Genomic DNA, 12264 nt, shown 5'->3' on the forward strand with positions numbered 1-12264 from the left:
GGTCTGCGGGACGCCTCGGAGCCGGACGCCCGGATGGACGTCGATGGGCTGGAGTGAAAAACTCCGCTTCTCCTGGCGGACTGACTGGGGGGGAAGAGAGAGGAAACCTCTGCATGTTGGAGCCTCCTGCTCCAGCCAGAGGGGCATCGGTGCGCGCGTGTCGGATGTGTGTGGCAGCGTGTGCTGGGTGCGTGTGTGTGTGTGTTTGTGTGTGCGCGCCCTCGGAGAAGCGGCGGTGTCCGGGAGGACAAGTTTTTTAGCGCCGTGATTTGCTCCTCTTCTCGCTGCGTGCGGTTCTTCATGTCACGGCGGCGGAGCGGCGGAGTCACGTTTCCCCGATGGTCATCACTGACCCGTGGAGCGGCTCCGTGATCGCGACCACCACGATGATGCTGTCCGGGAAGAGCGTGGAGTGGCTGCAGGAGGAGCTGGAGTCCGGGGCCGGCGCGCTGCTGCTGCTGGACTGCAGAGCCCACGAGCTGTACGAGTCCTCGCACATCGAGTCCGCCATCAACCTGGCCATCCCGGGCCTCATGCTCCGCAGGCTGAAGAAGGGCAACCTGCCCATCCGCTCCATCATCCCCAACAACGAGGACAAGGAGAAATTCGTCAAGCGCTGCAAGACGGACGTGGTGGTGCTGTACGACGAGGCGACCTCCGAGCGGCAGGAGTCCGGGCTGGGGAGCTCCGTGCTGGGGCTGCTGCTGCACAAACTGCGGGACGACGGGTGCAAGGCTTTCTACCTGGAGGGTAAGACCGCTTTTATCCAGTGAATACGAGGGTCTGGATGTTTGTTGTTGTCCATTTAACATAGAAACTCAGAGACAAGTGGTGTCCGAACATTGTCCCATTTTGAGGACATATGCAGATCAGCATGTTAGTGTCACTTCATCTCAAGAACACCTAGTATGGGATCATAAAGGTCTATTTGGATTATTTATAATGAAATGAATGGATACCTGTGTTGGGTTTCATCTCCAGATGTTTGCAATGTGAGACTAAAACACTTCAAAGTCTGTCTGCTTTAGCAAAAATATACTTAAGCCACTAATATTAGCTTTGACAAAGTGCTATTACAGATTATAATAAACATCGCATAAATCCAGAGGTTTTTTCCTGAGCTGTTATTTATTATTAATCAGAATGAGGCAGCCTCACTTGTGTCTGTTTATACTAAAGAATTATTACATCACCACAGACACACTGTAACAGCGTGTGAAGTCATAATGAACTTTGCTGTTCGACAGGATCACTTCTCTTATCATAAAAACGTCGTCATTCTCAGTGTTAATTATTATCCGAGAGAAACATTGAACAATTGTTATGGAGCCGGGTCAAAGATGTTTTCAATTAAATGCGGCAACAGGGAAAAAAAAAAGAAATGGCCCCGCCATGTTGTGTGTTCCTTTAGGAGAAGACTGGCTCTTTTTTTCATGAATGAACAGGGAAGTGAGGAATCGTAGACACACTCTGAAACCCTCCACCAGCGTGCGGAGGAGAACGAGTTATGAAAGCAGCACACACACATTACATGGAGCAGTAGCAGCAGATATGGGTTTGATTGATTCTAGAATATCACAGCAATGTTTGAGTGGTGTGACAATCCCAGCTGCCATTCACAAAAAGTCCACAGAGCTGTGATGAAGCAGAGCTGATGACTGCTGACTGACTGACTGACTGACTGACTGATTCTCCCCGGGCTCAGCGGTTCACAATGGAGCACATCCATGTCCAGCCTCTTTATTCATAATGCTTTAAATGTCACGTTTAACATCATCTGCCACATCAGTGTGTGTTGTAGTGCTACATTAAACTATGGTAGACTCAGAGGAACACTGGTGGGGCTGGGCGATGAAACAATAACAATACTTATCGCAATATACTATTCATCAATAGCGATATAACAAAGGTTCGATCTGTATCGATTTTAATCTTATGCATAAAGCACGGTGGGGAGGTGTAAGACATCACTGATCTACCTCAGATTTGTACATTTCACTTAAAATAAATAATAGTTTAACCTTTAACGTGATAATTATCAATATCGACTGAAATTAAATGTTTTATCTTGATATCATTTCTGTCCATAACGTCCAGAGTTCATTTCAAGTGTGAATTGCATTGACCTTCACTTCTGCCTGGTTACAGTTAAAACATGTGATGTTATTAGAATTTGGTTTTTATTTGAAGTAAAATGTGTCTACTTAAAATATAAGTACGTATTTTTATTGTTTTTATAAGTATTTTATTTACTAGTAGTGTTAATATGTTGTTATGCTTCTTGTTCTGTTTCACCTCTTGTATAATGCAGTTGCCATTTTGAACATGCTCAATTGTGCATTTTACCACAAACTCACAGTTATACAACTGTTGGTACTTTCTTTTCACCATCCAAATATTGACCCTCTCCTCTGGTCCTCTCCTCGTCCTCCAGGGGGATTCAACAAGTTCCAGTCCGAGTACCCCGACCACTGTGAGACCAACCTGGACTGCTCCTGTCCCAGCAGCTCCCCGCCGACCTCCGTCCTGGGTCTGGGGGGGCTGCGCATCAGCTCCGACTGCTCCGACGGGGAATCGGACCGTGAGCCGGGCAGCGCCACGGAGTCGGAGGGCAGCCCCCTCCCCAGCAACCAGCCGGCATTCCCCGTCCAGATCCTGCCCTACCTTTACCTGGGCTGTGCCAAAGACTCCGCCAACCTGGATGTGCTCAGCAAGTACAATATCAAGTACATCCTCAACGTGACGCCCAACCTGCCCAACATGTTTGAACACGAGGGCGACTTCAAGTACAAACAGATCCCCATCTCCGATCACTGGAGCCAGAACCTCTCGCAGTTTTTCCCAGAGGCCATTTCATTCATCGGTGAGTAGAGGTGGAGTGTGCTCCAGTTAATGTCGTGTATGAATTTGTTAACAGCAGTATTTTGATCATTGATTGATCTGCCGATAGTTTTCTTGATTAATAGAGGATTTATAAAAGGTCAAAAGTCAACTATAAACATGGTTTTGTTTAGGGTTAAACTACATAATAACTTTCATTATAATGTAATGTTATATAATTTCAATATAATGGTCGTTTCAGTGGTTTACAACTTTAAAACAAATCATTATTTAATCATGATACATCATCATCATCGTCTGTTTACCTGCTGTGACCAGTTCACCCAAAGAAATATAAGATAATAAGGAAGCGAAATTATACAGTAATTTACACAACAAAAGTAAAACACGTGAGAGTCTAAAAATCTGCATACTTGTGTGGATAACATAGTTAAAATGTTTCTTTTCACCATCTCAAGACTTTTCGAGCAGATGTTCAAACATCAGAAGCAGAAACCAGTGAATATTTTGTAATATTCCCCCGAAAAATTATTAAAATGTCAAATGAATGATCAAATCGCAGTGACTAGAGACGCAATCAATGTTCATCCTCTATCGATTTGTCGTTTCGTTTATAAAAATGTCATCAAATGGTTTTAAATGCACATCGCTGTTGTTGCGAAGGCTACGTTCATCTTCAAATTGCCTGTGTTGTTCAGCCAACAGTCCAAAACACAAAAGATTAGATTTTCTCTCACACAGAACAAAGAAAACAACAGCGCTTTTCGTTTCGACTCTCGTTATGTTAGATTACATTTACCCTCCTTTATTAAATCTATATAAATCAAGAAAATGCTTTTTATTTGCATTGAAACAGTTTCCTGGAAATCGTTTCAGACAGAATTTAGAGCATTTCTATGCTGCACTTTCACTGATGAAATATTAGAATTTAAAAATCACGAAACACAAAACAAGGTCTTGAATAAAACATGGAAATGGATCTTTGGGAGACTGAGAGCACACTGAAGCCACATGACTCTCATCCGGCTTCTTCAGCATCGTTCTCATGCATTTTCCCATCGTTCCCTGTGACTTAACTCCTCGGGAATGAGCGAATTCCCTCTCTGATGACTCGGTGCCAGAGCTTTTATGTTTGTCTTAGATTGTCCAGACCCCTGACCTTTCTTTCTCTTCGAGGGGGGGGGGGGGGGGTAATGTTTCTGCGTAGGTGTGAGGAAGTGTGACATATGCCAGAGCCCGAGGTCCTGGCAGATTGGGTTCATGCTGATGGTAAACGGCGCTGCCTGACTGGCTGTAATGTGCAGGAATTACATCACATCTTAACCGCAGGGTAATTATGGGTAAAGGAGATAAGCTCGGGGGTTGAAAAAGATGTGACCTCGCGCTGTGCTAGTGCTGTAAACTGCGGATTCCTTAAATGTCTGAAATTATTATCGAAGCAGGTTTTTAATGCGTAGAGGGAGGGGGGGGGGGTATTCTGTTATTTTCACAGCCTGACAAATGGAAGGATGTTGCAGTGACGTAATGCTGCAAATGCTCTAAAGATCAGCTCATTGCCGATTAACTCCTGGTTACTTATTCGACTTCTGGGACTGGTATCGTTAGGTTCAAGTCTCCCGACGAGGATGTGTCACCCCTTTCTTTTGTTGTTGAGAGCAAGAACACATCGCATATGAATTTAATTTGGCTTCCGCTTGGCAGCCTGAGCTGGTGAGCCATCTGACCCCAATCCTGCAACAAGAGATGCAGTCGGAGGCAGAGTGAGGAGAGGCAGAGAGCGATAACGGAGAGGATGAAAGAGAGTGAGAGAGGGAAGAAAGAAAGGAAAGAAGCACTTAACTCTCGCCCTAATGGCCTTTAGTGATGCAAGTGCGAGGGCTCGAAAAAGGTGGATGGACGTAGCTTGTTAATAATGTAAGATGTTTCTTTTTTATTCATGTTTTTATACAGACTGAGAGCTAGAAAGCAGAATGAAGCACGACTGGCCGCTGTCATTGAGACATGATATTCTGAATTGCACTTGTAAATTAAATGAGTCTTTTTTTCATTTTGAAAAAAAACAAGGTCAGATTTTCTTTTTTCCATATTTTGCGTGGGAGTCAATGTGTTATACAACAGATGGTGTTGAATCAGGGCTGGATGATCAGTATCAGTCTTCAGTGACCTTCAGTGACCCTGTTTTTTAACTTAAAAATGAAAAAGAGAAAACGTTGTTGAGTGATGTCTTTAAAGTGATTCTTTTGTCAAACGAATTTTCTGCTAAATGTAACATGTGATCATACAAATGATAATTCAACTGTCAAAACTTGCCAATTGAATATTGGTTACATCACTACTTGCTATGACTTTACTTGTGACCACATTTGAGCTGCGTCTAACAAATCATTTTAATACAAAGGGGATTTTGTCGTAATTCATCATTTGGTCTTTAAAATATCAGGAAAAAAAGATCATATAACATCCATCACAGTTTCTCAGGACACGTCTATATTCGTCCTACTTCGTCAGAGTACAATAATTATTTAGATTCTTCATTTGATCAATGATCTTGTCCTTTTGCATTTTAAGTTGCTTAAAAAGACTAATAATTCTTGTTTGTTGACACAGCAGAAGTGTTTGTTTTTGTGTGAATGAGGTCAAATCAGAGGTCATCGCTTTGATCAGTTTACATAACTGGTAACTCGTTTTTTATATTGATATTTGGTTTTATATGGAGAAGGGTGATGAAACTAACGATTGGCTTTCCCCCTAATTCAAAACGTGCTTGAAATCTCAACAAGGCAATTCGAAATTTTATTAGAAAATCTTCTGGCTCATTAATAATTTAAAGTCTTAGATGTATGATACAGGGTTTTATGGACTTTAAAAGTTGTCTTATCCTCTTTCTCATGCTTTCTCCCATTCTCATGGTTCTCCCCCCCCTCTCATCCTCAGACGAGGCACGTTCGAAAAAGTGTGGCATCCTGGTCCACTGCCTGGCCGGGATCAGCCGCTCGGTGACCGTCACGGTGGCCTACCTGATGCAGAAGCTCAACCTGTCGCTCAACGACGCCTACGACTTCGTCAAGCGCAAAAAGTCGAACATTTCCCCCAATTTCAACTTCATGGGCCAGCTCCTGGACTTTGAGCGGACGCTGGGCCTCAACAGCCCCTGCGACAACCACTCGACCTCCCCGCCACACGACCAGCTCTTCTTCACCACGCCGACCAATCACAATGTGTTTCAACTGGACACGCTGGAGTCCACATGAAAATCAGAGGGAGAGAGGGGAGGGGGGGGGGGGCCGGGTCAAGCTGGTGTTGTTACCATCGTAACAAGTGGCTGCACTTGAGCCTGCTTCACCCAGCCAGTTGTAATGAATGTTTTGGCCTCCTGAAGCTCGTTGTCCTAGAGCCTGGCCACGGAGCAGCGTCGGACGGACAGCGGAGGTCACAGAGGCCACGTTAACACGGGGAAGGCGAGTGATTTAAAACAAAAAAAAGAAACCTAGAGCGAGGAACTGACAGACAGAGGCGTCTTCCTCAGAGTTGACTGAATCTTGAGGAAGAGCTCAGAGAGGAGGAGAGTGAACCGATTGAGAACCTGAGCGAAGGGTGACAGCTTCATACAAAGGTCGGGGGCAGGGGAACGTCTGCGGCGCTCGACTTGTGATGCGACGGCGTCCTCCGGTCCTGTCCTTGTCTCTGTCTCGGCCCCCCCGAGCTGAGCTGACTGGTGCCAAGTGGAGAATCCGGGATTTACTCGTAGGAAATCTCGCTCTACTGAATGTAGAGTTTTTAAAAACCAAGGAATTAACACACACACACACACATGCGTGCACACGCATAAACAAAAGTATGTATGTTTGTACTGTATGTATGTTAACGTACATAGCCGAAATTGTATGGGCAGTCCTTAACAAGTATGTCTATATGCATTTTGTATATTTTTGTGTACATTTATGCACAAATCTATACGATATATAAATATTTACACAGAACTTTTATCTTTGTCCAAAAAAAACAAAGTAATCCAATCCAATAATGGCTCAAGAGATTGTAAAACTAAAGGAGAGTGGGCGACGCCTTCAAAGGAACCTTGTTGTGAGTTGTCTTCTTTTTTTTGTTGTTTTTTGTTTTTCTTTTAGGTTTGTAATGACCTAATGCAGTTTGCACAGTGGTGTAGCCATTGACTTGTTGGCACTTGGAGCCGGTGCTGGAAGCAGGCAGATAAATAGACATTCAGAGGGGAGGAGGGGAGAGAGGAGAGAAGAGGGCCAGTCCCAGGCTGCGACGAGTCCAGACAGCTGCACCGTGCAGAGGGGGGGGGGGGGGGAGCTGGGCCCAGGGCATAGGACCAGGGTTCAGGGTTCAGGGATGAGTTAGAGTCAAACTGTGGGTTAGACCAGACACGGAGTTGCCAGTTGAATTGTGGTCGGGTGTGCGACCAGATTTGATGTTGGCATGAGATTTCAAGTGCAACTTCCCAGTTCCTACTTCCTTCCCCAACATGACTGTTTATCCAGTTGCCTAAGTTGTTTCATTTCAGTCTGAAACCAGACTCTGAACTTCCTTGGTTGTTTCATCACAACGTATTGTCTTACTGTGTTTTTGCCAAACTGGTTTTCTAACCGCCGGGACTCTTGTACTTTGAGGCTGGGACTTGGGCGAGAGCTTCGAGTTGGGGTTGGAGAATCTTGGGTAGTTTTAACACTTCTGGGGCAGCTTATTCCAGCGACGTCGGGCAAAGAAGTGCCTCAACTCTCATGTATTACCTACACTGCAAACTTCTTCCTGCCCAAGAGGAGCTGGTTTGATTTGTTGGTCTATCTTCGGTTCCTTTCAGGTTCCAAATAGATGCCAAAAAAAAAAGGGACTCATGGACAAGGGACTGTGATTGTAACTCGGTTTCTGTGTCAGTGTTGTGGTGTTGTGGACGGGGACTCAGCTACAGACTGCACTTAACCTACTTAATAGCTTCACGTCCCTTAGCTGCAATGGAGAAAATGGAAAGGAAGGTCTTTCTGGCGGGGGATCCCCTATTTCATCAAAGAATCGGTTGAATTACCCTTAAGCCTCGGGTACATTCAACGAAATAAACACAAAAATGATAAATAGGATGATAGAGGCTGGATGTCGATTCACCGGGTTGGGAGATGAACGCTGAGGACTGTTTTTTTAACTGCTGTTGCTGCTGAACATGGCGGCGACAGCATGTGGTCAGGGAGTTTTCTCAGACCCGGTCCACATTAGTAGCACTTAAACTTCTTAAATATGAATTGAAAAACAAATCAAAAAGAATCCTTCAATGATTTTAAGAAAAAATATCAAAAAAAAAACGTTCAAATGAACTTCTGCTGCATTAATTGTGTAAGTAATGTAGGTTATGGTTAGGCTGGTTTTAGGGCTGCAGCACATGGACTTTGGGCAACGTCTGTAGATACACTTGGGCTCATGCAAGAACATTTTCATTTTCAAGTTGGATTTAGAAATTATTAACAAAGAGGTACATTTTCGTAAATCGTGGCCATTACCTTAATGGGCACCTAAAAATAACCACGTGAAGCGACGTGTCTCGCTCACATTTGTAAGAAAGTTTTATTCACAAATATGTCACTGCGATTTAAATAAGCAGAAGTTCATACTGAGGACCATGTCAGAAATCAGGAGACCAAAACACATCAGTCGGTCGTGCTTAGGGACCCAAAAACACAGACAAGTAGCTGAGTAGATATGAGTTTGATGCCAAAAAATATCTTGCTGCAGCAAAGTGGTTGCTGATAATTAAAAGTGAGACACGGCATACCACCAGGCGACAGGTGCTGTTCTGTTCCAGATGGAACATCAGATGTTTGGATCTGTGAACAGCAGAGAGATGCTGAGGCAGCTGAGACTGAACTCTCATGCCAGTCAAAACTTGAACTCAAGCATTTACGTAAGTCTGGAACACATTCAAACCTTCAATTCATAAAGATTTATACGTCAAACATGTTTCTCTCCGCCTGGGGGAGAAAGGCAGACTGTTGGTGACTCACACGACAGGTCCAGACTACTCATGAGTTTTTCTTTGTATTGCAGAGGAAACAAGAGTTGAATGTAACAAGTTAAGAGACGTCGTGAGCAAATCCAGAAAACCTCAGTGGAATGGGTGCTGGATTAAGGCACTAACATTCCAGCTCCTTTTAGTTTTATTAGTGACGTTTCCATCTAGAGGTCTTCCTCAGGCCTAAATCCAACTTAGTTCTCACGAATTACTCACATGTGATAATAACGGACCTGTTTGTGAGAGTGTGTTTTTGCATGAGGCCCAGTGTCTTACAGAGAAGTTCAGAGCGTTAGTTTGAAAGTGAAAATGTGGACGGGGTCAAAGCAGAAACAAAGAACTGGGTTTCCGAGGGGACAGCAGCAGAACAGGGCTGGTTTCAGCTGGCCTTATATAATCTTTCTAACTTGTTTCTAATGCTGACTGTTCAATACTCTTTGTATCTCACTTTAGAAAAAAGCATTGTGTAAAAAAATAAAAATAAATGTTTGTTAACTGTTATTTGAATCAGAACATGGTAATAACGGACAGCCAGCTGTCGTTTTACCATAACGGGTCACACGAGGTCGTGTTTGTTACTCTGCAATATATCAAAACACCTTTTTTGCAGTATTTTGTAGACTCAAGACCTCAACTTTTTTCAATTCTACTTCTTTTATACTCTATATATCTCTTCTATATGATTATACAACATCCAGTTCGATTATGGCTTGTGGACTGAAGTAACATTTCTCCTGGGGTGTCCAAAAATGTAGGGCCGCTGTGCCCAGTATTAACCTGAAAGATGCCCTCTTTGACACACACAAACACAGACACACACACAGACACACACTGCTTCACACAGCCAGAGCTGTGGTTCAGCATGCCAGTTATATTTCACAATAGAAGATTACACCACCTGGCTTAAATAATTACAAGGTCTTTTTCCGTCTTGTTTTGATATATTGTGCTCTATGCTATTCCTGTGGCCTTTCTATATGAATATATATATAAGTATATATATGTTATGAATTTATATGCAAAAGTTCCTCTCTCATTATAGCATCAGAGATGAAAATAATACTACCATGCTTGAATGGACTTCCCTCGTCCGGAGTCATATCCCACTTACAATAAGAAAAAAAACGCTGAGGACTTGATCACTTGCACCCTAGGATTGAAATATATTTCAGTACGGAGCTTTTCTATTTAAAAAAAGGAAATGGTTGATTTCAAGCTGCTTTCTTGAGTTTTTGTGTCTTTGTAACAATGAAAGAGAAATCAAGTCTTTTTCTCTGTTTGTAAATTTGCCAGATCGCGGGAACGGCAGTTTCTGTGTCCTTAAACTTGTAGCTACATCTCGGTAAGAATGTGCTCGGGAGGTAAAGACATGAGCGAGCGGGAGCAGCGGGAGCGGCGGCCTAAAAACACAAAGTGAAAGAAAAAGTGAATGATTTAAAAATGTTACCTCAGTGAGGAATTTTTCAGGGATTTTTTTGACAATGCATCTTGCATCGTGTTACAGCTTCAGACACATGTTGAAAAGCTGTTTCGTATTGTGCTGTAAACAGTTTTTAAAACAAGATGCAATCTGTCTGTGTATAAAAACAAGGGTGCGTGTCAAACCGAGGCAGCTTCACCTTTCTGTCCTCTGAAGGAAATACGACTGACCCTATGTAATGTACAGTGTATGGAAACAACATGAGACATGTTTATACCGCAAATAAATATTGAAATATTTTTTTCTTTAATATGTGTTTTCTTCGTTGTTCTTACTGCAAGGTGACATTAAGAGCTAGATCCAGTTGAAGCCGAAGAATTTGTCATCTGTTGTCCAGCATATGGACAGAATCTATTGTGCAGTATTAATCTGCTCATTTATTTATCAACACACAAACTTCAGGGTCAAGATGAATCTGATGATTTCGCAAGAAACAGGATAATGGAAAATGAGAAGAAAAAAATATTGCGACACAAAGTTGTTCATATTCGCAAATTTCTCAACAACTGACTTGTTGTGTAATTTTATTGATTTAGTTTTCTATAAATTATTTAATAAACACAAAAAAATTGATACAAATCCCATACAACATATAGACAGTTAAATGGTAACAATGCATTGATTAATAAGTTAACTGTTTGTAGCCACATTATAATAATGGAATAAGTGTAGTGGAAGCATTATATGTAGTTAAACAAGTTTGTTTGGTTTTACTTTGCCTAAGACTTCCCCTTAGCTTCTTTAGCACACGCACACACACACACACACACACACACACACACACACACACAAAGAGTCATTGTCTGGTTGCGTCCTCGCTGTGGAGTTAAAGGTTTCTGACCGCCACACGTTGGATTGCTTAAACTGAAACTCCACCACTTCCCGTCTCATACGCCACAGTGTGTTTGTGTGCAGTAAAGAAGGAACACGTTTGTGTTTGTCTTAAAAGACAGGAAAATACTTCCTCAACCACTTTGATCACAATCCAACTGTCTTCATAGATCGATTCCCTTACGTTCATAGATTTGAAGCTATGGCTACTGCCTGGCTTCAGTCAAAGGTGTAGAAATGAGCTCGGCAGCACCTCTAATGCTCCATATTTGAAACATTATACTGAATCTCATTTGTTTAATTCGGACTTGGGTTAGGGTTAGGCTCCAGGGCTACCCTAACTTGTTTGGACTTTCCATTGGTTTCCTGACAACAATTCCAAGAATTATCCTGGCACATAATCCACTTTTAGAAAGCTATGGAGGCGTTAGGAACAGCTGCTGTGTGTTTGACGATCCGCTCACGCTACCTCTCTTTGGTGCTGGCTGGTTAATTTGGATAATGAATGAAACGAGAGGGACAAATGGAATTACAGATCTTTGATGCCCTTAAACGTCTGGGGCTTCACACTCATAAGTGGATCAGCGTATGTCTCCCCTTCTCCGAGACTCATGACCAGAATCGTGAATTATAATCATATTCCACGAATGAGAAATTCCCAGTAAGCAGGGGTCATATGCTTGCGTTGATTGGGTGGGAGCGTTGGATCTGTAATCAAATGAGCTGTTTCCCAGTAGTTATGTTAAGCTACGCTAAAAGGCTTCTCACTCCCGCTGCATTTTTCCCGGACAGCGGTCAGAGTGGTATCGATCTTCTCATATAACTGTTGGTGAAGAAGGTGAATAAGCTCTTCTTATTCTCATATTCTTCTTCTTCTTCTTCTCCAAGAAACAGTGGTTCTCTCCCTGATTTCAATGTGTCCATCAGCTGCGTTCCAACATAACCTCTCCTGTCGTTTCCCTCTTCTCAACTAGTGTGTAATAATGGCACATGTGCAGATGAGCCAACAGTTAAGGGGAGAAAGAGAGTCAGCAAAGCAAGTGAGAAGGAGGGTTGATACAAAAAGAAGAACATCTTAAAGACGGCACCG

General features: G+C 43.0%; 1 protein-coding gene across 1 annotated transcript; it reads left to right on the top strand.

Moving 5' to 3' along the window:
* The first annotated feature begins 203 nt into the window (after positions 1-203).
* On the top strand, positions 204-10593 carry dusp7 (dual specificity phosphatase 7). Its single transcript, XM_053434761.1, has 3 exons — positions 204-750; positions 2435-2863; positions 5776-10593. The coding sequence occupies exons 1-3, from the start codon at positions 339-341 to the stop codon at positions 6090-6092; spliced, it is 1158 nt and encodes a 385-aa protein (XP_053290736.1). The 5' UTR covers positions 204-338; the 3' UTR covers positions 6093-10593.
* The last annotated feature ends 1671 nt before the right edge of the window (positions 10594-12264 follow it).

The sequence above is a fragment of the Pleuronectes platessa genome, chromosome 2 (assembly GCF_947347685.1).
Source record: "Pleuronectes platessa chromosome 2, fPlePla1.1, whole genome shotgun sequence".
NCBI lineage: Eukaryota > Metazoa > Chordata > Actinopteri > Pleuronectiformes > Pleuronectidae > Pleuronectes > Pleuronectes platessa.

Excerpts from the sequence above, each read along its gene's own strand:
- dusp7 (XM_053434761.1), top strand. The coding sequence starts at position 339 with ATGGTCATCACTGACCCGTGGAGCGGCTCCGTGATCGCGACCACCACG. Across the intron at positions 751-2,434 it reads CAAGGCTTTCTACCTGGAGG|GGGGATTCAACAAGTTCCAG; the intron begins GTAAGACCGCTT and ends CTCGTCCTCCAG. Across the intron at positions 2,864-5,775 it reads AGAGGCCATTTCATTCATCG|ACGAGGCACGTTCGAAAAAG; the intron begins GTGAGTAGAGGT and ends TCTCATCCTCAG.